General features: G+C 43.4%; 1 protein-coding gene across 1 annotated transcript in view; it reads right to left on the minus strand.

Moving 5' to 3' along the window:
* MED12L (mediator complex subunit 12L) overlaps positions 1-27,339 on the minus strand; it is a 322,191-nt gene that overhangs the window by 3,847 nt on the left and 291,005 nt on the right. Inside the window, exons 39-43 of the mRNA XM_081137804.1 lie at positions 17,778-17,867; positions 15,908-16,137; positions 14,244-14,400; positions 11,839-11,934; positions 2,435-2,516 (exon numbers count right to left, since the gene is read on the minus strand). Coding sequence (XP_080993930.1) covers positions 2,435-2,516; positions 11,839-11,934; positions 14,244-14,400; positions 15,908-16,137; positions 17,778-17,867 — 655 coding nt within the window. The remainder of the gene's footprint in view (positions 1-2,434; positions 2,517-11,838; positions 11,935-14,243; positions 14,401-15,907; positions 16,138-17,777; positions 17,868-27,339) is intronic.

Below are 27,339 nucleotides of genomic sequence, written 5' to 3' on the forward strand. Positions count from 1 at the left end.
ATAAAATTGTAGATGCAAAATTATGCCACAGATAGATGCCACCCCCTTGACACTGTTCTCAGTAGCAGCCTGACCGACAGGCGAGGGAGCACAGGCTGGCCTGGAGCCCCCAGTGGCCAAGTGTACGCACTGCAGCTGAGCTCATTCCACACGGCCGGCGGACCCGAGTCCCATGCCCGCCAGCACAGGGCTCAGATGAGGGTGCATGGGCTCGATCTCTGAACTGAGAAACGATTCAATACTCACATAAGGACTTGAAATATCACAAAACATTAAAGTTCTCAAAATTTTTATAAAAACACATCAGGAGTTCTGCTTTAACATAGACATTATAGGAAGTGAGGAAAGTAGCTTGAAACTGGGTAATTTCTGCAAACGGTCAAAAAATATGTAAGGGAGAATTGTGTAAGAGTCTATGTCTGTGCAAGAGCAGCTCTGTGTGACTCAAGTGTGTGCCCATGCATATATGTACATGTGTGCATGTGCACACGCAAAAAAATAAAAGTACAAAGAAAGAACTAGAACAGCCACTGCTTGCACAACTCTGAGGGGACTGTTCAAATCCAGAGGCCCCATTCTCAAGGCCTGATAGAAAGCGAGCCCCCTGGAGCTGTGCAGTGGGCAGCTCAGCTCGGCCACCCTTATGCAGCCACGTGGACGGGCATAGCTGCCGGTGTCAGGCGGCAGAGCATGTCCAGGTGGACTTCGGCGACACTGCAGTTCGGTTCTAGACCGCCGCAGTAAGGCGAGCCACAACCTTCTTGCAGTGGAGGGTCTTGCCTTCAGTTTGTGAAGCACAGTCAAACTGAGTGCAAGGAGACAGGGATGCCTGCGTGGTGGTGCAGAGTGGGCTCGGGAAGAGATGTCTGAGCTCAAGTCCCAGCTCTGTCCCTTACTGGCAGCTGAAGAACCTTGGGCAGTCAGTCAGTGTCCCTCTTCTGTGGTTGTTTCCTTGTCTATAACACTGAACAGTGACAATATCTAACCTCATGGGGTGGTTTAGGAATTAACCACCTGAAGTCACAGTGTGCGTGGGTCCGAGAAAGTGCTCCATAAAGGATGCCTTAAAAACGAAAGCTGCACTGCGTGAGCTCTGGGAAACTGGAAACTAGAGATGTGCTCCCTAAATAGGTACTAACCATATAAAGATCATTGGTGCATATTTCTAAACACTAAAAAAAATCTAAAATATAAACAGTGTCTTGCCCTTAAAATTATATTGTCCCATTTCCCATGTAAAAATGTGTAGAATTAATGGAACAATGAAGTTTTAACCACACATTTGTTGTGTAGATCGCACCTGTTAAACAGCAGTTGGAAAAGAGGATTGATTTACATGGTTTAACTGAAATTAAACGAGGCTGTAAGGGGAAAGTATTTTTAAAGGGAAAAAAAAAGGTCTTGGTTATGTCCCGGTAGAGACACCAGATACAGGAAGGGTATTTCCTCTGCGGGGAAGTCATCACGGACAGTAGCCAGGCAGGAGTCAGCGGGGACCAAGCTGCCCTCAGCCGTTAACTGGCCCCTTTCCCCACAGTCTAGTCCAGCAGTCACGGACTGCTCAGGACAGGCTGCTCCCAACTCCGCACCCCGAGACCAGGGGAAACTGCGCCCTCACTCCTCACTCCATGGATGAAAAATCACAGGACCCAGGTGATGGGGGCAGAGTTGGCACCAGGAGTTAGGTCTCCTGACTTCCAGGCCAATACTCTCTGCAACTGAGGGGCTGGCCCCATTGCTAGAGAATTTCCTGCCCTGCACTCCAGCAGAGTGACTGGGTGGTGGAAGCACGCCGCTGGCCTCCGCACCAGGGGGTGAGGGGGTGGGTGGTGTGCACACTAGAGGCAGCACAATCGAAACAGCACAGCACACAGCAGGCAGGCCCACCGGGAAGGCGGCTTCCCCACCACGCTGCCCGCCGCAGAACAGGTTGTGATGTCTGAGCTGTTGTCAGGAGGCGTAGGATGTCACGGTGGTGAGAGCTGTCACAGCCCCAGTGACCAGGACACGGGTCTAATGCTGGCCTCCTTCTGGCTCTGGCCTTTGGGAGACCACCTAACTGCTCCATCAGTCACTTGAAGGCATCCACCGTGCCGCTTTCTACACTTCCCAGCTTTGTAAAAAGGGCACCTGCAGTTCCCACAGGGGTCCTCAAATGAAAAGAAACCTCTCCAGGGTCAGATGAAAGCAACAGGAAGACATCTTCACTGAACTCAAAAAAATAAAAAATAAAAGACTGAGGCTTTTCTAAAAAAAAGTAGCAATCAACCAAAAACCAAACCAAGTCAAAACAAGATGAAAACACCTCGACACTGCAGACCAAACCAAGATAAAATGGTATCAAGGAAGTCAGTGCAGTTCTGGGGGCCGACACGTGTGTTCTGCTTGTTTTCGGTCCCCAGGCAGCCGTCTGTCCGGGGGGCGGGGTACTTACTGGAGAGCTGCTTCTGGAGCTGCCGCACCAGGGCCGCAGTCTGCTGCTGCTGCTGCGTCTGCTGCAAGCCTTGCCTGGGAAACTGCAAAGTGACAGGAGACAGAGGGAGTGAGCCAGGGTGCCCATCGCAGACAAGAACAGAGGCCGGCTCCCAGGGTGAGAGGGTCTTCAAATACTTCAGGAAAAAGGTGTCAGGCCCTGCGCATTCATTAATATTCATCTACATACTGGCATCCATCTGGTCACCCGCGGCGCCCCACCATTTAAAAGCCCTCTCCAGGCGGTTACTTGGCATTTATCTCAAGAGTCCTGAGGAAGGAGTCCACACTCCAGCGGTGGCCCAGTGGTTCAAATGTCCTTTTTATTTCTCCTTTCGCCAGCTGGCTAATTTTAGTATCACCCTACTTGCAACCATTTTCATTGGGAAAATGCAAGCTTTCGGGTTGGGCCATTTTCAAGCACCACAGGCCCTGCCTGCCCTGCATGAGTGGGGACAGGGATGTGCTGAGGCGGAGCAGGGCCCTAAGTCTGGACTCCTTTGGGACTGAGCCCTCCCAACTGATGGCTGGGGCCAGGGTGAGGCACGAAGGGTGCACACTTTCCAGGGTCGTGCAAGTGCAGGCACATAGGAGCGCTCATGTGTCCTGGTTCTACCCATTAAGTTGATACAAGAAACTAGTGGTTTTTCTAGAGGAAAAAATTCTGTCTGGTAGAAGCAAAATCACTTTAAACTAAAATCACCAGTAGCGCTGATTTGCTTTTCCCTTCACCTTCAAATTTCAGACTGTTGTCTTCCTTTCGTGCCTCCCTTCACCCGCCTTCTTCTGCCCTCCCCCTGGCTTATTACTGCTGACACGAGTTCTGGTACAAGGTTATCTTGACTGTGTACACATCAGAGTTGTGCTGCCTATTTCTCACCTCCACAGATCACTCCCTACCCCAGGGGGCCTGCTCACCAGCCTCCTGGATAGAGCGCCAGGCTGGCCCCTTGCCTTACTTCTAGATGGGGAGGGTGCCCCCTGGAGACCAGAGGGTGGGAGCAGGGTGTAGCTGGGAGGAAGCAGAGCCAAGTTTTGTTTTTGCCAATTTCCTGCATGAAGGATCTCTGCTGGTGGGGTACATCTCTCTGGAAAGGTGACAGGACAGCTCCTGTCGGTGACCCTCTCCATTTCTCTCCCTCTTCTTGCCACACAGAGCCTAATGGTGGTTAAGTGCTCCCAGCCTGAGGCCTTTTATCATGCCTAGTTTCCCTTAACTTGCCCATACCTCTGTAAATAGTCTTTTTTTAAAAAACTCAATTACCCAATGAGTGAAACATATATTTCCTCCTCAGAGCTGGCCACTATGGCTGAAAAATAGCCCGAGATCACAGGTAAGGCCGCCTGATTTAGCAAATGAAAATACAGAACACTCAGCTAAATGTCAATTTCAGATAAACAACTTTTTCCCCCCCTAAGTATGTCTCAAATATTGCACAGGACATACATCACACTTAGTGTAAGTACATCCCATGCAACATTTGGAACAAAGTTCTAGAGTTATTCATTATTTACCTAAAACTCAATTTATCTGGCAGCCTAATTACAGGCTTCACTGGGTTGACTGTTAAAGCTGAATATTTGGCACAACACCTGATCCAACTGTTCCTTCCCACTGGACTGTGAGTGACTTAAGGACAAAGACTTGGGCTTGTCTGCTAATGTATCCCTAGTATCCAGCAGTATCAGGCACACTGTAGGTGCTCAGCAAACAAGAAGAGAATGACAAACTGTGAAGTACCTTCAGTTTCCAAACCTGCCCAGTACCGAGAAAGGCGCACCTCCAACGCTCTGCTCTTCCCGACAGCGGAAGGAGAAGGGCAGCGTGCCGTGTTCCCCTCGTGCCCAGATCAAGAGGGGAAAAGAACAAAAACCCATCTTTCGCCGATGTGAAAATGTTCATAAAACATGATTTCTTTTCAGTGGTTTCAATGCTTATTTAGAAACAAGACCCTATTTCTTTAGTGAAAGCTAGCAAGGTTCTATGTGCTGGGCAGCGCTCTTGCTAACCCCGACATGGTAACACCCACCCTCAGCCGCTCATGCAAAACGCTGGGGCACATGGGTTTGGCAATTCAGTACACATATGACTTACTATGAAACATTTATAATACACAGACTAAGCAAGGTCTAGGACAGTACTCATAATCAAACATTTTAAATCTCTGCAGCAAAACATACAATCATATCAGGTAAAATAAATAAAAAGCTTCACGTCTGTCCAGGTCAGAGGCCAGCTTTTGCTACCAAATTAACCAGGTCAGGCTTGGCTGTTCAATGAGTTATAAATAAAATTTCCATGTTTATAGGTGAATGCATTTTGGAAATGAATATAAGAAGTTGTGGACCTTTAATGCTATTATTCTCACTTTACAAACTGAGGAGATGGAGGCTCCTGGGGGTGACTTGTCCACGATCCCTCTAAGTTCTGGGGCTGGAATTAAGACAAAGCTTTCTGAGTCCAGAGCTCATGATCTTAACCACTGTCTGGTGCTATCCTTAATTGGAATATTAACTTCCAAATATTTATTTGAAAATAATCACAGATTCTAAATGGTCGGCTCCAAAGATACCTAATTTTATCAGTTGATTAAGGTACACAATGCATAAATATTTAACATTTATTCATTCAACAAACACTTAGCTGCCTTCTCTATGTTCATTTAAAGTCTGCTCCAAGTAGAGGACTTTTCAGAATGAAACACTGTAGTGATCTCAGGTTATTTTGAGGAGCCAAGGCAGTAACTAGATGCCTGGGGAGCTGTGTGTGGGCAGATGTGCAGGGACACGTGTGGGAGTATATATGTGACGGGGAGTGGTGCGTGGTCTACTGGGTGGCCTTAAGAGATAATATCCCTGGGGGGACCCCAAGACTCTGTCAGGGTATCAACAAGGTCAAAACTATTTTCATAATAGTAAGAAATCATGTGCTTTTCCACGCATTCTCCCGCGAGTGTGCCAGGCAGTGCTCCAGAGATGATGGCACTGCAACAAAATGGGTGTCTTCTGGACTCAGACAGCGAAGTTTTCAAAAATGTAAGACAATGCTACTCTTCTAATTTTGAAAGTTTGAAATATACACCTATTTTCATAAAAATGTTATTCCTGTTCATATGTAGTTTTATTTTAGAATTACAAAATACTTTAAATATTTGTTTTAATTTCTAATACAGTAAATACTGACGGACACACAAAAGCTCTTTGGGGCCACAGTGTTTGCATGTGAGGGGTTCAGAGGCCAAGGCCTGCAAGGGGGGCAGGGAATCTGAGGGGTGGCTACCGTCTCCAGTGCTCAGCTGCAGTGCTTCACCGCGTTTCCTTGAGGCCACCTGGCACTAACTGTAACTGGCTTTGATCTGTGTATGTGCAGGAGCAGGAAAGAGGCTGCACGTGCAATTTTCTTGGGAGAAGGTGCCAGAAACCCCTCTGCTGAGCATTTCAAATCAGGTCACTGAGCTTCTCCTGCAAAAACTGGACCCTGTACGTGGCTGAGCATAAAACCACCAGGGCAAATTTCAACAGCCCCCTCCCAGACGCCTCTCCAGACTTCCTGAATTAGAATTTCTGGGGTGAATGTGCTGAAAATCTGTATTTTATAAACAGTTCCCTCAGGTGATCTGATGCTTGGCTAGATTTTGGAGTCACCCCTATAGTGAGAGTTGGGACTTTAGACTGACCAAAACAGGTCAGTAAACAGGTCAACTGAGGTCTACGAGAGGTGCTGCAAAGTCACCATCTGTGTATATTTAATCCTCCTGCGGAAATGTGATGGAGGAGAGGGAACGGTTTCTCTGAACCCCACCCATGCAGAAGTTGATTCTGGTTTCTCCTGCCTCTTGCCTGCAGATATTAACCCTCCCAGAACACCCTTCCTCCCCTTTCATCCTGCCCTGCACCCTCCAAAAAAAAAAAAAGACCCAGCCTCCAACTTGCCAGCCACTCCCCCAGGCATCTGCAGAATGAACCACACAGCTCCTGTGCCCTGGGCACTGTGCAGACGCCTTTATTATCACCTCTTGCCAGGGCTGGCACTCTGAGGAGGGGCAGGCGCTGTGCTGTGCTCTCACTGCAACCACGAGACACAGCACAGAGCTTGACCATCTCTACCAGGTCTAACAGGCCTACAGGGCGCAGCAGCTCTCCAGTAAACCCGTTCTCTGCTGAAAAAGAGATGTATTTTTACCCTGGCCGGGTGGCTCAGTTAGTTGGGAGTGTCCTCTGTACATCAAAAGGTTGTGGGTCTGATCCCCAGTGGAGACACATGCGGGAGGCCACAGATCGATGTTTCTCTCTCTCATAGATGTTTCTCTCCCTGCCCCCCCTAAAAATCAAGTTTAAAAACAACAAAAAACATATCCTCAGGTGAGGATTGAAAAAAAAGTATTTTGGTATATTCTGACTGATTCCTAAATGTCTATTTTGACAACACACATTTATTCAAGAACATTAAAATCTCTGCTTAGTCACTACTAAGGGAAATGTGTCACTATCTAGTAATTTCTATTGCATTGACTCTTTTTTATCTGGCAAAGCGGACTTCCTTGGGGCTGTCTTGGCAGAAGCAGAAGCCACTGGTCACCATCGCGGTAGGGATGCTTCAGTTGACAATGGACCTTCCTCACAGCTGGTTTAGACACCCTGCCCTTCAAACTCTGTTTTTCTCTACTTGTGGATAACGTGTGGAGTTTTTTCCTTCATTGCTATGACATTCAACAAATCATTCGACAATACTTATCCAGATCCAGGCACTTTTCTGGGTTCAGGGACACAAAAGTGAGTAAAACACTGTCCCTGCCTCCTGATCACTACGAGTTGTTCCTCTAACAATCACCTGTGACCACACTATTGGTGAACAGAACGAAGCACCAAGGTAACCTTTATTTCCAGCCTGCTCTGCCAACTGCCAGTCCACAGATGGCCTGCGGGTCCTCTGGTGAACTGAGCACAACCATTCACGGCACCAACTGCCTCAGAACACACCCGGCGCTACACAGGCGCCTTCGCAAGCGCCAGCGCAGAGCGCCACCAGGATAGCCATGCAAATGCCCAGGTCCCCCTGTGAGCGCCAGGGCAGAGCACCAGGCCGGCTGTGCATACGCCCAGGCGCTGCCGCGGGCACCCTCAGCCGGGACCAGTGGCCATGGAGTTTAAAATATTTAGTACACATTTATTTGCAAGTTAACCAGCAACCTGCATGCAGTCATTTTTTTGACCTGCACACCATCAGTTCTTTAACAAAAAAACCCAAACATATTAAATGTGCCTGTCCTGTTAACAGAAATCTCCCGGGAATATCTTCTCCAACTTCTTTCTGTAAGTATTCTAACTCCTTTCCCTTTATAAAGAAAACAAATCCTAATTCAAGCAAAGGAAGGCAACATGGTTCAGTAAACTTCTCTGGACCTGATTTCCTCATTGAAAAGGAGAGAAATATTCTCTAAATTCCAGAGGCTTCTGAAAATTTCTCACTTTCTCCGAATGGAACATAAGAATTTTTGTGAGAAAGCCTATATGATACTTTCACACCTGATCTTTGAATAAAAGTTAATGCAATTGTTTAAGTAACTATAATGGGGTAAATGTTATTAAAAGCTGGAAGCAGCTTTAAAGAAAACCATAGCTTGTTTATAGTAATTTAATCACAACGACTCATAAACTTTAACAGTATCTTTCAGGCCCGACCAGCGTGGCTTAGTGGTTGAGCATTGATGCAGGAACCTGGAGGTCACGGCTGGATTCCCGGTCAGGGCACATGCCCCGCTGCTGCTCATCCCTGGTAGGGGGCGTGCAGGAGGCAGCCGATCAGTGACTCATCATTGATGTTTCTCTCTCTCTCCCTGCCTCTCTCTGAAATCAGTAAAAACATTTTTTCTAAAAAAAGTATCTTTCAAGTCAAGAACTATAATTAGGCCCAAACTAGAAGCCAATACAACAGTCCAGCAGAGGCATCTCCTCTTCCTTCTTGACAACTCTTTTTTTGCAGAAAAGCACCCAAAAGAGGAACTGACAACACAGGCACTGAACTTAAGCCAAGCCCAGATTTAATTTGTGAGCACCAGCTTTTCTTACTCTTTTCATAGAAAAGCTCTACTTTCTAAAGACACTTCTTGAAAAAGTGCCCATTTCTGTTCTGTTGGTTTTGACTCCTGGGTTCACTTTTTTTTTTTTTTTTTTAATATATCTTTATTGATTTCAGGGAGAGGGAGAGAGAGAGAAACATCAATGATGAGGGAGTCATTGTTTGGCCGCCTCCTGCACATACCCCTACTGGGGATCGAGCCCGCAACTCAGGCATGTGCCCTGCCCGGGAATTGAATCGCGATCTCCTGGATCCTAGGTCGATGCTCAACTGCTGAGCCACGCTCAGCAGGGCCTGGGTGCACTTTTTACAGCAGTGACTGACCTGCCTACGTGGGTGCTGCTGATTGTCTCCCACACGTCCCAGCCACTCGTGTCAACAGGAGAGCCGACCGGTAAGGGACAGTCAACAGCAGTGAACAATCCCTGGTGCCTTTCAATACTCGCTGCATCCAACCTCCCATCAGGTGCCCCAAACTTCTCATACACTTCTTGAGTATGGGTTATGGGTTGAATTATGTTGCCCCCAAAAGACAGGGTGGTGTCCTAACATTCAGTACCTCAGAATGGGGCCTTCTTTGGAGACAGGATCTTTACAGAGATAATCAAGTCAAAATGAGGTCATTAGTGTGGGATCTGATCCAATATGACTGGTGTCCTTATTGGGTAATTTCAGCACAAACATAGTTATAGTGAGCACCCATGAGAAGATGAAGGCAGGGATGGGGTGATGTTTCTATAAGCCAAGCAATTGCCCAACAATGTCAGTAAATCACCAGGTGCTAGGGGAGAGGCATGGGACAGATTCTCCCTCTCAGCCCTCAGAAGGAACCAACCCTGCCAACACCTTATCTTGGACTTCTAGCCTGCAGAACCGTGAGACAATACATTTCTGCTGCTTAAGTCACCCAGTGTGTGGTACTTTGTTATGGAAACATTAGCAAACTCATCAGGCCTCTCTAGCTCTTGTGTTCTCCACTGATACAGCTGCTCTAGGCCACCTGGTGGCCGAGGGCGCGCCTGGCACTCCCTCAGTGCGCCCACTAACCTCTGGCACAGCGCTGGCCTCCCCGCCCCTGGTACGCACTGAATACACACGGTTGAATTAAATTGTAAATGTCACCAGATAATGGTGGGGCAAGTTGTGGGGAGGGCAGTGGCTGTGTTACCACTACCACTTACTTCTCCCCTGAGAATATCACCAAAATCCCAGACAACTCAAAAAAATTTTCAATGTAATGTGTGAAGACAAAAAAAAAGAGCTGCACCATGTTTGTAAGATGAAAGGTGAGTAACAGTAACATACATAAAAGCTAAATTCAAAGTGTGATCCTAGACCAGGAAAAAACCTGCAATAAAGGACATTCATTAATGGTATTATTGGTGCAATTTGCACAATTTGCAAAAGGTGTATAGACTGTAGTATTTCATTAATGTTACCAATTTCCTGGTTTTAATTGTACCAAGTTTTTGTAAGAGAATATCCTTGTTGTTGAAAAAACACACAAGTATTTGGAGTAAAAGGGCATGAACCTGCAACTTACTCAGGTGTACAGATCAGGAAAAAAGTGTGTGTGCATGCATGCACGTGTGCCTGTGTAGAGAAAGAAAATAATAAAACAAATGTGGCAAAATATTAACAATCAGTGAATCTGCCTGGCCAGCATGGCTCAGTGGTTAAGCACTGACCTATGAACCAGGAGGTGATGGTTTGATCCCCGGTCAGGGTCCATGCCGGGTTTCAGGCTCCATCCCTAGCAGGGGGCGTGCAGGAGGCAGCCGATCAATGACTCTCTCTCATCATTGATGTTTCTATCTCTCTCCCCCTTCTTCCTCTCTCTCTCTGAAATCAATACAGATATATTTAAAAAAATAATAATAATTTCAAACAAACAGAAGAGTTGCAAGAATAATAAAGTATTGCTATAAATGATTCACCCAGATTCACTAATTATTATTATATTGTTATATTATTTTAAATACGTTTTTATTGACTTCAGAGAGAGGAAGGGAGAGGGAGAGAGAGAGAGAGAAACATCAATGATGAGAGAGTCACTGATTGGCTGCAGCCCGGGCATGTGACCTGACTGGGACTTGAACCCCGATCTCCCGGATCCTAGGTCGATGCTCAACCGCTGAGGCACGCCTGGCTGGGCTTGAAATTATTTCAAAATGCACTTATTATATCTTTCCCTTAAGAGACATTAAGAGACAGCTAGCACTATCCCATCTAATGGATTCCCTTCCACATTTGTAAGGAACAGTCAGCTGATCCCTGCTAATATACCTGTGATGATAAAGATAGACATGAATGTTTATATATTGCGCTACCTGAAAAGGATTTTGAGGGTGGATTACCGTAAATGTCATAGACACACTTTAAAAAAAATCCAAGTTAAAAAAACTAGATTCATCATAAAGAAGAATTTCCTTACAAACGGAGATCAAACTGAGCAAGGCAGAGGCTTGTCAAATGTCCATGGAATGTCCCATTCCAGCTGACTGTGTCCCTTAGCAGTCCTACTTGGGCATATCAGACCTTTACCACCTAACTCTACTCTGATCCCTCCTAATGTACTATAGTCCTGGCCACATTGCTCCTTCTTTACTAAAGGCTGTGAAACCATCCACATTCAAACCCTGTCCTGAAAAGAGACACTAGTTTCCCAAAGTGTAAGACATGCAGCAGCCAGCTGCTCCTAGGTAGTGCTCCTGCACACAGCTGAATTACTTGCAGAGTAGGTATTCATTTTTATAGGTATTTCCAACATGTAGCAAGTGATGTGACCACTGATGGCAGTGACAAAATGATCCTTTTTAGAATACATTTAAGTAAACAGAAAAAGACAATTTAAAGAAAAATAGTAAGGCAATGAAAAAGCAGGGCTATGGCACCTGCCAAAGTAAGGGCTGCTGTAAGTTACTGAGGTTTGCAAATATTCACTGATGCCAGGCACATAACATTTCAAAGTTCCGTACAAAGCCAGAGAAGTAAACTATACAATTATGGATTACTTGAAAATAAATATTTTAGTCCATAGTAATGCCTAGAAAATCTTGAAAAGGAAAAATGGTATAACCTACTGTACCCCAAATATTTTTTTACAGCTTTCTATGAAAACTAATACACTCACTACATCAATGCCTTCCCACTCTGATAAAGTTCTGGGAAAACTGCTAGGGTATAGTTAGGCTATTTTCACTTTTAACAATATTATGAGACATGGGAAATGCAAACAGACTTTAAGGAAAATGCTCATGTGTTGATTCAGAAGCACCAGGCCTTACCAACGGCTGCTGGGGCTGCACGGCCTGCAGACCAAGGGGCTGGCTCGGGGGCTGAGAGGGCGGCTGGGGCTGCGGGGGCTGCTGGGGCTGCTGCATCTAGAAAGAAAAAGGATTATGTACTTAGACAGGGTGTTGATATTCCAATCTCCTCTTCCCATGTGCCTTTTAATTAATTATGTTGTTGCAATAAAAATAATATACACTGGCCTCCTCCATCCCTGCCTTGCCAAACACTGCTCATCTTCCAAGGGCAGGGCCTAAATCTCCTCCTTCATGAAGCCTTTTTGGACCACTCCAACCCCAAGGACCTCGCCCTTCGGTGGTCACAGTGCTCACGGTCTACCCTGTCCTGCACTGTCCCAGCACATGCCCCGAACTCACTGTCAACCCCTTTCATGTCATCTGCCTTCCACACAGCTTATCCTTCTTATGCCACCAGGTTGGACAGGGACCGCCCAGTAGTCATCTTTTCATTCCCTGTGACTTCTGGCTGAACTCGTGAAGATTAGTGAGTTTGTTTTTTTAAGGGAGATGAAGGTGAAAATGAAGACAGAGGAGGGGGAGGAGGAGTTGCTCTTGACGAAGTCTTGAAGGTTAGATTTTTTAAAAAAGGAAGTTGTAGGTATGGAAAGTTTAGCATAAATTACGAGAATAAAACCATAAATTGTGTCTGTGACAAAGGTGGCTGAAATTCCTAACTCTTGAAAACACTTCCAAGTCACAGAAGAAACACAGAGATGCAGAGGAAAATACCAACAGGTGGTGTGTCTTGATGACGGGAACGATTCCTCAGCCCAAACGCGTCATCTTGGGGAGGACAGCGCCAGGCTTCCAATCCTTTGCAGCTTCCAACTCGGTGTGTACACTATGCTCCGATTTGTCTTCTTTAGGGCAAGGTAACAAAGAGCTATTGCCAGATGGCTTTCTCACTAAGTGACAATGCTCACGGATGTGGAATCCAAGCAGAGATCTGGACAGGCTCTCCCCCAATGTGAACAATGCTAGTTGGGCTAAAAATGCAGTTTCCATTTGGCTCTCTGGATTCCTCCAAGAGAAATCAACCTACTTCAGTCACCAGAAAAGGAGTGTCATCCTGATGCAAACACAAATCACTTCTCTATCTCTATGGAATGTGTTGTTAATGGAAACAATTATCAGAGGACATATTATGTTAATTGGGGTAAAAAGTGCTTATTAACCAATAAGGAAGGTTTTCAAAACTTGTAGCCTTAAAAAACGCCAATGTAAGACAGAAGTTAGTAAATAAAGAAATAATGTAATAACTTTCCTCAGTGATTTGAAACTGTGAAATTTTGAAATAGAGGGAAATATAAGTATCAGTCCTTGGTTGAGATATCAAATTCCTTTCCTGTCCCTTCTGCAGGACAGGTTCCTTCCTCACTGACCGCACACCAGGAGAACAGCGGGTACCCCAGCTCTACTAGAGTCCCGTTGCTTGGTGCTTTTTTCTTAGTAAAACATAAAATGACAGTGCATCTCAAGTTGGAATGCGGGTAAGAGGAGTACACCGTACAGACTCACCAGGGAATCCCCAATCCACAACAGGACAAAAGTGCATAACAAAGACCAATGGAAGAGATACACGTAATGCCTATATTTCTTTTATAAAAGAATGTTTTTATTGATTTCAGAGAGGAAGGGAGAGGGAGAGAGAGAGAAACATCAATGATGAGAGAGAGTCATTGATCGGCTGCCTCCTGCACGCCCTCTACTGGGGATTAAGCCCACAACCTGGGCATGTGTCCTGACTGGGAATCTAACCACGACCTCCTGGTTCATAGGTCAATGCTCAACCTCTGAGCCACACCGGCCGGGTAATGCCTGTATTTCTTAGATGAGGGAGTTGGAAGCAAGAATGTGTCAAGGGGAGGAACCCTTTATCTAAGAGGCTAAAAATTTATTTCAAATAATTAAAGGATAGCTCTCTGGATTCTAACAGAGTCAGCATGAGGTATCCCCTTGAAATCTTCTACTTATTTAATGCCAACCTCACAGCCTACGCAGACCAGAGGCACTACAGAAAACTTTTAGATTACAAACCCCTCTAGATATCTGATAAAAGCTCTGCACAGCTCTTTTCTTTTTCTAAACACATATAAGAAATTTCACATTCAAACTGTGTGGCTCTGGTTAAACCGTGACTGAGCGAGCTGAGGCTTACACCACCCAAGGGAAGCCACCTGCTCCCCTGAAACTTCATGGACCTGGGGGACGCTCTGCAGATGCGCTCTCCTGCCGGGACGCTGGCCAGGCTGCAACTAAACCACATCAGTTTAGTCCAATTCACAGGGCTCCCTGGAACCTGGCAAGGCAAGTCTGAAGTGCCGTTACTTCCCGCGGCTCCCGAGGACCCGCCGCCCACGGGCCTCACCCCCAGGCCGTACCTGGAGGAGCCTCTGCTGCTGCCGCGCCTGCGGCTGTCGGGGCCGCATCGGGTCCTGGGGCAGCGGGGCGGAGGGGAGGTTTGCGTGCGCGGGAGGCAGCACCGCATCGATTCCCGCGCCCACCAGAGGGCTCTGCTGCAGGGCCTGGTGATTCAGCCTGGGGAAGAATAACGCAGCTGTGTCAGGCCACGCACACTGCCACATTTTTAACCAGTGCCACCCGCGAGCACATCACACGTATTCACAGCGAAATGACTGTTCGATAATTACTTGTACAATTCAAATGCAATAAGGGCCAGTGATGAAGATAACCTAGATTCCCAGGGATGGATGGGATAACTTGAAAGAGGGCAAACATGCTTACTATTTAAGGTAAACTTCAATTGTGTATAAATTACTTTTAAAAAGTTGTTAATAGTGTTCAATAATGAGTGACATTAACTGAGCTTTGATTCTTGAGTGGGCACTGCAGTACAAGTGAACGGTGTCACTTCACAGGCTCCCCACGGCGGCCCTTCGAGGGCAGTAGTTTTGTTGTCTCCACTTTAAAACTGAGAAAAGAGAGAGCTAGAGAAATAACTTACCAAAGGAACTCAGACAGCAAATGGCACAGGTGGGATTTAAGCCCAGAACTTTGCAGCTTTAAAGTTCAAATTATTAGGCAATATGCATGCTGCCACTTATTAAAATAGTTTCCCAATTTTATTTATTTTCCCAAATGTGCCACCATCACCTTGCCAACTTTCTAAATAGTGATTACCTGGAGCTGCCGTGCAGACATTGATAATACATAAGCTAAGCTGCCATCCACTATCGCACAACATTTTGCACGAAACTTCATTCTTCTAGATCAATGCCATCCTACAGACCTTTCTATGATGATCGAAATGTTCTATACCTGTGCCATCCACCAGCCACTGGCCACCAAAACTAGCTACATAATTTTTGGGTCTTAGTGCAAAGTAAAACCGTAAGGCTTCCTGATCAAAAATTAGAATTTCCAGAGGGTGACAGTGAGTACTGAATCAAGTGTGGGCCTCTAAGTGTGACTGCTGGTCACACACCTTCGACGTGGCTACATGTGGCTACTGGCCACTTGAAGTGTGAAACTGAGGGCCTAAGTTTTTAACTGAACTTTAATTCGTCTAAATTTAAATAGCCACATGTGGCTGATGGCTACTCTAATGGATGGTAAAGTTACACACTATGTCTAAGGGATCTGACTAAAGCAAGAACTGGAAAAAGGTATTTCATGGTCTGGTTCTGCCAACCATCCTGATGTGGAAAATGTAAAAATTAAAACCTAAGAAAAGTCTTGTAGGCACCATGCACTATAAGTATTGTAATCATTTTTTTAAACTTAGATATTTTTAACCAAATACCCTTTTTTAAAAGAGGGGAAAAGAAAGAACACTAGAGCTAACAGAGTGGTATCATCTAATACATTACACCCGTAGTACGGAAGGTGTGAATCAAAACATAGGGGCCTCGAATAAAACAGACAAGATGGGTCATTGCTTATTTTGAATCTCTGAAAATAAGATGACATAATTCAAATTATATGCAAATATGCAAGTTCATAAAAACAATATAAAGGACTATGCCCTAGAAGCATAACAAAGAGCCGTGTCCACTACTGCAGTCACTGCTCCTAGATGTGTCACCTCTGGGAGCCAGTCAGAGGCTGCAGGTACGGTGATGCCTGCTGCTGAACATAGCCACTGGGCGGCTGCTGCATCTGTCGGAGTCTTTCCACCAGCGCGGGGTTGGCATGTGCAGACGGGTAGGTCCTGGAGTTATAGCCGGGGGACAGGACCACGCTGCCGGCCTGCTGCTGCGGCGCCTGCTGCAAAGGCATCTGTGTTCCGTACATTGTATAGCCTTGGGGCATGGTCTGTGGGCAGCACAAGGAACAAAGTCAGTGCTTTCATTTACCACCAGCCTTCCTACTGCTAAGCTATATGGGGATAAACAAACCCAGGAGGAGCCCCCTGCAATTCTCTATTCTCAAATGTTCTTGTGACTCAAAATGTGAAGGAGACTGGCCTGGAGGCAGAGAGGCTAACCAGAAAGCTATAGAATGAACTGGTTATATAATGATTTACCAGAAAATGCAATTTTAGGGAAAAAAAAAAAAAAGAACCCTCATTTGGTTGAGAGATTAGATTTAAGGTCTGCTCTTATTCCAAAGGAAGAGAGCACGTTTCCTTGTATACAAGCATCCACACCTCTTATGCACAGGTGACATCAGTGCTCAACAGATCTCAAGCATCAATAATGTCACTTCCAAAATTACTCAGAAAAGCTACCCCCACACTCGTAAATCAAAATAATGGAGGACACTGTCCTGACTTATGACTATACCTCCCTGAATCTGATGAATGTGCCTTCAGTAACTAACCAGATATAAAAAAACACATTAATGCCTGAACCAGAGTAAGGATGTAACCGATGACTATTCATATCCTCTAGTCCTGGTTGGACCGAAGTCCATTTCTGCACTGTACCAATCATCTGAATACTTAATTTTTCTATGCAACAGTAACATTCATGTGACTGTTTCTCTAATTTGACACCTAATGTAAATGAAAAACCTGAGGTTCCCTGGATCGCTATTTATACTTTACAAACTAGAAGGCTGATTAAAGTAGAAGAGAACTGCTGTCCAAATCTTGAAAGCACCGCATTTGAAGGTAGTGTAATGGCTCTGGCTTGGAAGCCAGGACAATGTGTAATGACTCCCAGCAGGCAGCATGAATGGAGCCAGCCCACTGGGCTCCGTGCCCATGAAGGCCAACCTGGCTCTCCTCTGAGCTGTGGACAGCATAAACTACTAGCCTCAACTAGCTGTCTTGCCAACATCCCAGCTCCTGATTATGGGAGAGTTAGGGTAAAAGTATATGGACGCAGAAAAAACAAAATTATTAGAAGAAGTAGCTCCAGATTTGCACTGCATGAGGGCGAGCCTGGCATTTGCTGAGCAGCTGCTGTGCACCTGGAGCAGCCTGGCACAGTCCTGAGGGCTGCATTAAATGCTCACGATGCCCCCTCCGGTTCACAGAGAGGGGAACCAAGGCTCGGAGTAACTTGCACAATGTTACACAGCTAGTAAGTTGCCAAGAATTTTGCCAAGGTCTGGTTCCAAGGCCAGTTATCTTTCATTGTACAATATTCCTCTTTGAAGCTATCTTTGACTCTGATAAATTCAATCACGGATTACGTCATTATATACTGTAACATAAGTACTTTGAGACTGTTAAACATTTCAATATCTACAATCATCATTAATAGAGGTTTGGGTTTATTTATGTCTTCAAGAGTTTCCTAAAATGTGTGTGTTCTTTAAATTAATCAATCCTGAGACTTGTTCAGCAATCACTGGGAATGTTTTGTTGAAATGCCATAATTATAATTGATAAGCAGGAGTCACTGAGTTCCAGACCCCGAAAGGCAGCTGAAACCCTCTTTACTCGGTTTCCCACCTTAGACAAAGAGATGAAAACCCCCACAGCCTCTGTGAGCCAGTGTGGGTACCTGTGCTTGCTGCAGCCCTGGGTACTGGGGGAGCTGAGGGGAGGGCCGTGCATGGGCAGCAAAGAGAGCAGCTTGGTCCCCCGGCTGGCCCTGGAAAACAAAGCCAAGGCAAACTCTTGATCACGACAGCAAGGACTTGGTTTGAGCTCCTGCTTAATAACCCCAATCACCCATGACACCAAATGTCATTGTGTGAAAGCAGAACTTGCAGATTTCCAGACTCATAGTATCTGATTTCTCATCAATTTCCTATGTGTGTAAAGACTATTGAACTTACTGTCTTCCAAAGAAGACCACAGATGTCCCCAACAGTAGCGTACAGACATGATTATGAGCCGTAACATCAGTGGTTTGCTCATCAGAGGCTCCGAGGCAGGGTTCCTGTGCTCGCCAGGGGACACATGTCCTCCCTGGAGTGAAAGTCATGAGGCTCTAATTGTGAAATCTCAGACCCCACAGTTGCACCAGCCTGTGCCCATAAAGGAAAGGTCACATGTGGGAGAAACAAATGCTATATACGAATTTCATAACTTTTTAATACTTTCTTTACAGTGACCTAAAATATGCCTATTTAGCCATGAATTCAATGAATGAATTTGGCATTTCCTATGACTAATAATCTGTTAAAATACAATCAATAAAAATGTGTAAGTTAACAGCTAATACAATTCTAAACAACTGCAATATAAATAAAACCAATTAACATCTGTTCAAGGTCTTCATTTAATACCATTTGGCCTTAGGAAAATAAGTATATTCAGAAAAGCAGCATTATTTTATGTTTGGCGTCAGAAGCTACTTCGTGGAAGCGTGCAGCAACAACCACAGGAAGGCCTAGCTTCCCACCATCCCTGGGTTTTTCCAGGACTCACTAATTATAAAGAATGACTTTATCCTAGGATATTTTACTATTGCTTTATATAATAGATGTCCTCATTTTTTAAAAGTGGTAAATTATAGTTATATAAAAGATTTTCATGTTCTTAGAAAGCAGTATAGATATTTCTAACAGGAAGAAGGGATTAACTTTTAGCTTAAGATGTACTAAACATCTATAATATGCCAGGGACCAGGCTTCCTGCTCTTATTCCCATTTTCTAATGGGACTCTGCAGGGAGGGAGCATCACCCCATTTTCTTCAGTGAGGAAAAGCTGGGGGCAAGGAGCTCATGCTGCTTAGTGAGTTCACCCAACCAGACCTGGCCGAGCCACCACCTGAGCTCAGGTAAGTCTCACTCCGAAGTCCAGGGCTCTTCCATGAGGATGAGATGTTTCTACATGTGACACGAAAGATGAAAATACTTAAAACCTCATTTGGTGCTTATTATTCAGGGACGACTAGCCTCTTAAACTCACCCCAATAAATAACCAAAAGGAGAATCTCTGTTGAGCCTTACTGAAAGTATTGAAATAAAATGTACACACCAGGCAGTAAAGCTCTTTCTCTGATCCCCACATGAAATCACTTGGGGCCTTTAAGAGTTTCAGCCTCTCCTAAGGTGACCACCCACTCATACGCGGACCAAACATGCATTTCTGAGAGCATCTACTATGGTATCTGCATATAACAGCTTCAGCAAGAATCTCACTTTCCAAAACAGGGTTCCATAAAGATACCCTCAGCCTGTAGCTGATTAATCTAAGTGCAGTTACATCTCTCTCTGTGTCTAAGAAAAACTGCTGCAAATCCCTCTATGAGAACCCCTGCCATGGTTGTGAGGCCATCAGGAGCCCACAACCATTGCCCCAAAGTACCCAAATGGCATTTGATTTTCCAAACACTATGCCAAGCAGTGGCATTAAATCAACCAGATCTTTAAATGCCACTCCTCAAATCAGTGCTCCCTGACAGCGTCATAGGAGGTCCCTGAAACATAATGCTGTGCTTCTTTGTGGGGACAAACATATATATATTATCATTTTTAAAGAAATGAAGAAAAATGAATTATCTATGTGTGAGTTGGAATCTTGAGATCCATGCGTAACCTGCAATACCCCGGCCGAGTCTGGTTTGGAAGGAAATAAGATCTGTATGTGACAGCTGCACACTGATTCATACAACAGACCTAACTCTCTTCTCTCTCTTTGCCTATTGAAAAACTTACGAAACAAACTATGACTTACATGTGGGAGAAACTAGGATACTAACAGGTAAGAATCTGAGTTACTGGGCTACACTCTTATTGACAAATAACAGTTGAGACTGTGGAGATTAAAACATGAATTAAAAACGATTCTACATTAAAAATCACTAAACTAACATTCAAGGAAAAAGCGCTGTAACTTCAAAAGAAGCAAGACAAGGACCAAAAATTTCAAATCAGCGTTCAACTCTGAACGTCACATGTCCTCGATCAAACCGCCCCCCCCCCAAGGCTGGCTCTCCACCTGCGGACGGCTGTGCTCCCTCCCTCCGCCTGCCCAGTGCAGGGGCAGTGATTTTGACTCGTGCACCCTCCCGGAGGAGTCAGGGGCACCCCAAGTTGGCTGGCGCTCTCCGGGTGCTCTGCGAACAGTGTTAGCACCATGTTGCCCTAATTTAAAAAGACACCCCACCTCACCCACCAAGCTGAAATGGCCTCCTCCTGTTCTTTGTTTTTTTTCCTCCCCCAGAATAACACCAGGAACGCATTATTTCCATTTGTAGAAATATTTCCATTTGTTGGGGAAGAAAGAGTAAGTTCTTTAGTCCCTTGAAAGATCTTACAAATGCTCAAGGAGGATCATAATGTGAAAACAAGCAAGGAAACCACAGAAGATTTAGTAACAGGTTTTACTGTTGGTGGGGGCGGTTTTACTGCATTTAATCAAGAAGGGACTAATCCCCCAAACCGGGGCAGGCCAGGGCACCAGGTGCAGAGTGGGGCCACACCTGGCAAACAGACGCTCGGTCACCTTAGTTATACATCACTCATGCAGCTGTTATTTCCAGGAAATCTCCTAAGCCGTATTATATTTTTAATCAAGCATAAGGTAGTTTACCAAGTGCCTTCTAATTGCCCATATTTTTAGTACCATCTTTTGTTTTAAAAACTCATTTTTAATTTACTTTTTAGCATCTATTATTCTAATGATTTCTTCTTTCCACCTGCATTAATATGTTGAGATTGGCTCAATTACCCCATCTTGACCTATTCTGTTTAACTGAAATGATCAGAGGCAACAGTAACTTTGTATTTTTTTACAGGTGCAAAGGACAGCTCAGGAGGCCATGTGTCCAGGCAGGTGCCATGACTTTGAGCACATCACTGAGAGAAAACATACACGTGGTGCCCTGGCTCCAGCTCCCAGACACAGGCACCGTGGATTCCTTGTGCTACAGGAATAAGCCCCAGCTATCTGGGAAGTTCCAGTAATTACAGGGACCCATCCCTACACTGCTGCCAGAGGCAAATTCCTGTGTGTGGTCTCTCCAGTTTGCTTTCATGCACTTTGCTTTGGGCTTGTCTCTGTGTGAGAAATATAAACCCATTATATTTTAAAAAAATCCCACTTTCTAAACACTTCTAAAAAAGCCGTGCTGTTCAATACTGATTCATTTTCCCGGCTTTGTAAGAACAATTTTCTCTACTGCTTTATTTTTTGTTAGACAAGAGAGGTATCCGAGCTCAAAGGGATGTTGACACAAAGGCCTTTTGTATAATTTGAAGTTAATGGATCTAGTAAGTTAAAAATCGATAATCATCCTCAAACATGATTTTCATTCTTCAGAGTCCTGTTCTCTTCACCCCTCGCTGCAGATCGCTCTCCCACCCCGTGGCAGCCAGCATTGTAACCAGCAGCAGCACAGGCCAGGAATCTCCCATCCGCTCTATTCACTGTAATAATTTTTTTCCAGTAGTGTCTCAGGGATGCAGGTAGGGAGATGAGTTGTACCTATAAGAACAGCTTTTGTACTCTGTTTCTGAAAATGCTGATTTAGGAATAATACTAAAAGTCACCCAATGAAAACCAGTGGGTCATGTTTTATGAGTCATCTAGCAAAAAGGGTTTTATTTATGATATTAGCTTGGCAGGTACTGAGTAAGGGTGCTCAAGGCTAAAACACATGGTGTGAACCAGAAATGATGGTCTTCACATCATATTGGTGTATTTTGATTTCAGACTATAGAGAAAATTCTATAATTACACCACCAGCTATGCTTGATTCTCCTATAAAGCTTTCACATCAAATATAAATTGGTTGAGAATCAATTAACAGTAAGTTTAACTGCTGGAACAAAAGGATTCATTCTAAAATAAGCACAACTCACACAATAATGAACTTTACAATATATTCTATTAATATGTCTATAAATAATGAATATAATGATTGGTTGAGTATATACATTCATTGAAGTTCTAATAGTGGAACATTCTTAAGAAAAGTAAGAAAGGTGAAAAGGATATATATGTACATATTTCTACATATTTCTATTAATTTGAATGGATATTAAAAATTATAAAACCTTTCAACTTTAAATACATGACAAAATATTTTTGTCTATTTTTCTTAAAGTAAAATCAATACGAATTATTTTCTATCTGAATTACATTATCTGAACAATAAATATAAGCTACCCCCAAAATAGTATTAAATTTAACAATGTGTAACTCAAGTTTTGAAATAAAAACCTCACGTGCTCTCTGTACAATGTCAAAAAAAAATTGATAGAAAAATTAATTTTCAGAAAAGTCTCCAAACTTTCCTTTGCAGAAATGACTTAAAAAATTGCCTATGTAACAAGTATTTAATAACATAAATATTTTCAGAGCTTGACTATGTAGTTAAGGACATTTTCACCAATGCACAGAAAATGTTACCCATTAAATTGGCAGTGAAACGAGTTGACTTACATTCACATCTGAGATGTGTGCTCTTTTTTATTCTAATGCTTCTTGGGTTAATGTTGTAAGTTGGCTACCTGATACAGAAACCTATAAGTAATTTAATGCGAAACATGCATTCTTAGCTAGCCCAGGCAAAGCAGCAGAGGTGAAGTCTTAGGACATGCATGCACAAGACCTATGCTCAGAGGCATATTCTCCAAACCAGAAAGGAAATAGAAATGATGTGTTCTGTTGCGAATTTTGGAATAGCCAGTGAGTGGGATGTGATGAGAGGGGTATGTTTCATAACCACAGTCTTCATTATCTTGCACTGGCCTATGAGTCAGCATGCCATGCGTTCCTCTACTAATGATGTGGGTTACCACGGAGAGAAGCAAGAGCTCGGAAACAGATGGGTTCGAAACTGGAACTGAGATGAAGGTGCACAAACTGGTCTATGCTCCCAAGCCCAGGTCATGAACGTCCATCGGTTTCTATACCATACACATATATGATGAAAATCATGAGGCAATCAAAGGGGAAAACTTTCAGAAATAAATGCCATTAAATTGAACATGGTCAATGCATTCATGATTTGTGTTAGTCTCAAACAGAAACCAAGGGAGTAATGGTGAAATGAAGACTATATTACCAGCTATAGAACAACCCGCTTCTCATTTTGATGTTCAAAGGGTAATGCTATAAAAGTTTACTTAAAAAAAAAAAAAGAAAGAAAAAGGAATGGCAGCAGGGGTGTTACCATTATGTTGTCAAAGTCTTCCAGAAGGGAGACAGCAGAGTTACAGAAGTCCTACAGAAAGGGGACAGCAAGAAAACGGCAGACAATACAGATAAGATTTTTCAGCCTAAAGATGTGGGTAGCCAAAACACACACGAAATAGTTCACTTTAAAACAATGTTGCAGGGAGTCAAGATTAAAAAACCCAGGCCCTATAGAAGTTTTATCAATTTATATGCCAAACGATACCACCATAGTCTGGGACACTGAAAACAATAGGGTAATATTCATATCAAATGAACAGCACAGCCTGGGGTTAAACGGTGCCGTAAAAGAGGTAGAAGAGGGATCACACAGACACCTCCTGTAGCGAAGGGGGGCTGCTCCCCCGAGAACAGGGAGCTGGCGACCTTCCTGGTCTGGAGCCAGTAGGACAGCTCAGGACATCGGGGTCACACTGAATGGACAGGACATTAAGTGAGCCAGCCAGGAGGTCACTTATTACTGGAGGATGTAACTGGATAGCGCTGGCCCCAGTGAATGAAAAGGAAAACAGCTTCGGTGAGCCACACTTTCAACCAACCACAACAGACAAGTATTTATAGTGCCACCTATGTTTACGCACTAACAGGGAAAGAGATCTGAATGCTTGGGAAAATTCCCTTTTCTTGGGTAAATAATTCCCTTGTTTAATCATTTTTAATAAACAGATTCTAAGTGACATTTTGTGTGAGATATTAAAATTTTTCTGCTGAGTTTTAGACATAGAAATGAGACAAAGGCTTCTCAATCCTAAGAGAAAAAAATATTTTACTATACTAAAGACTAGAAGTTATAGGAGGAATTTTCCAAGCAAATAATACCTGTTCTAGTCATTTTAGGTGTACGCACATGATTCATTGCACCTGCACATTTGTCTTTAAACCCAACAACCACCTTTGTATTAGTGACCCATTCTCTCACCTTCCACTCCAATTGGCTCCCCTCTCTTATAAAAACCAAGCTGTACACATATCTTATAGATCATTCTTGTCACTAATCACAATTTCAGCAAATAAAATGAGCACCTTCCTTATCATTCAAATAAATACAGAAACAATAGATAATAAGCAATAAGCAGAGCACCTGCTTCCCTGACACGATTTCCATCCAAAGAACAAAATAAAAGGCTTTAGGACACGTTTACTAGTTCAGTGGTGTCTGTCCTCTTATGTTCATTTTTTGTCACTGAGATGTTTATAAATTACACTCTGAGTAAATGCATTAAAGACAATTGTCAAAATGCACGATATGTTTCAGCAAGACTATTTTACCTACCTTTATCGAATAAAAATCAAATTATTCTGAAATATGCTCAAATTATACAATTAGGAAAATTATAGAAGGGAAAACTTGAATACTTAGTAAAGTTATAAAAAATGCCTAAACTCACAGGTAATTAGGAAATGCAAATTAAAATGTCATAATACAATACCATTTCACCTGCTCTGAAGGAGAAAATTAAGGCTGACACTGTCAAGGGCTGGTGAGCACGTGGAGAAAGGAAAACACTCATAACTGACAGGAATCACTATCACTTTGGAAATCAAGTCAGCATTTCCACTTCCAAGTACATACCCGAAACCTCTCCAAACACAGAGAAGAAACAGACAAAAATGTTTACTGTGGCACTGTTAACAGGAATAATTGGCAATCGCTTAAATGACCCCAAAAGGAGAATGGATAACTGTTAGTATTCACAATGGAACAGCATCCAACAGAACAAATGTGAAGAAAACCAGGTGTAATAAAGTTAATGTAATTCAAAATCGGTCAAAATATAAAAGTTGTGAAATAACACATGCGTGAGATTATCATACAAAGTTTCAAATATGAAAATAACACTATAAAATGTTTATGTCAATGAATGTAGAAACATGGACTAAAAGTATAAGGATGTCATAAGAAGGAAAAGCGCTAAATTCATGATGATTACCTCTTTTTAGGAAAGAGGGACATGAGAGGAGACAAGGAGCCTCATCCATATCTGTAATGATTTATTTTTTTAAATCACCTAGAGGAAATATGGCAGAACGTTTTAAATAAAACTAGGTGGTAAGTTCCTCAGTGTTTCCTGTATTACTTTCTAGTCTTATCTGCATGTTTGGAACACACGGCTAGAGAATGAGCAGGAGAGAGAGCAAAGGAAGGACACAGATGTTCCAAGGTGGCACCACATCTGCAGGGTAGGAGATCAATTACCAGACAAAACCTTGATTAATCATCTCAAACGGGCTTCGTCAATTCAAGAGGCATGTTTTTAAGAAGTTAGAGGTTCACTTTTGCCAAGGAGCTAACAAGTCTGGGAGGCTCTGACTTAGCCACTCTTCTTTCATTAAGTTACCTAAAGCCTTTATTTGGACACACAATAAAGGCGCCTGCTCCACTGGTGACAAATTAGTATTCTTACAGTAACCAGTAGCTATAACTGGGCACATCATTTCTATCTGCTGCCAGAAATCTCCCTCTTTACTGTCACGAAAATCCTTCTGATTTATTACCTGTAATCTGTAACCAATTGCTTCCTTCCAAAATTTGTCCCCATCAATTTAAGCCCAATATATCTTTGTCTGTTTTCTTTGACTCTTAAACTGTCTGGCATTGATTATTACACAAAATGATTTTGTGCACTTAAAGGGAGAAATCAGGATAAAGTGATACCATATAATCCAAGGCATAAAACTGTCCTTTTCCTGTGTGAAAAGGCCCATTCCCCAGAAGACGGACATAGTGGGGGTGAGGAAGGAAGTTCCTTCTGATAGAAGAAAAATACTGGATATGAAAAAGGTGACTGGGACACAATTTAAGCAGCATTTTTCATGTTATAACCAATATTCTGTATTTTGTGATAGTTCTCATAGGCTATGTAGAAAAGAGAATACAGTGATATTTTTAATACTAAAATTGGAATCAGCCCCCCTAAAGTTTTTATCACAGAATTTTAGACACTAAAAACACACAGGTCTAAGAAACCAAATGGCTATTGTTGTTCACCAACACTAGGCAACATCCTCTTTACTGGTCTCCCTTACTGGGGACCTCAGAGCACCCATCTTATTAGGGATAATTAATGTAATTAAAAAAGTAAAGCCTTTAATGTGTTTGCTTCTCTTTTAATCCTTAACATACTTAAGAAAATAAAGATTATTTTTACGGACAGGAATTTTCTGTGAAATAATACAACCATAAAATAATACTAATAAAACAGTGATGGTAACTATGGCAGTTAACATTTTTTGAGCACTTACTATGAACCAGCCACTATTTTAAGGGCTGTTAAGTGTATTAAGTAATTTCACAAGAACCCTAAAAAGTAAGTGTTGCATTAGCTCCATTGTAGAGACAAGGCTGTGAGGCACAGAACGGTAACAGTAACTGCACTAAGTCTAATAAGGGACGTGGGGTAAGGAATGAAGAGTCATCAGGTGAAGACTGTAACTAAGAATGAAAACAGGTTTTCTTCCCAAACGTCTTTATGCATGTTAATGTGCACTAAAGCTGAAAGAAAATACACTTGATTATAGAACAATCATTATGTCAAATAATTTGATTAAAAATACCTAACAGTATCGATGCTATTCAGCACCCATTTCCTAGACACTATACCAACGTCTTAATACATTCCTGGGGAAATACAGGATGGTCTGTAACAGAAACTTCCATGACCAGCTGAAGCTGCTATTCAGTTTCTCAGAATTAGAATTCATGATGGTCTTCTGAAAGGCATTGTGCACCACCTAGACTAGATGATTCCTACATACACTAACTTCTCTCCTCAGGTGGGAAGGGGTGAAGGGGGGCTCCGCAAGTTCTGAGACATCTCCAGAAACCAGGAATTTATGTCCTCCCACCCCATCTAGGTTTTCAAAACAACTATCACAGGTGACTGCTGGGAGCAAAGTTTCTGGAAGCACTCAGAGCCACAACTAGGAGGTGAGTCTGTGGATAATAGTCAGACTGCTAAGGATCAAGGCT

Source organism: Miniopterus schreibersii (assembly GCF_964146895.1).
Source record: "Miniopterus schreibersii genome assembly, chromosome: 5".
Taxonomy (NCBI): domain Eukaryota; kingdom Metazoa; phylum Chordata; class Mammalia; order Chiroptera; family Miniopteridae; genus Miniopterus; species Miniopterus schreibersii.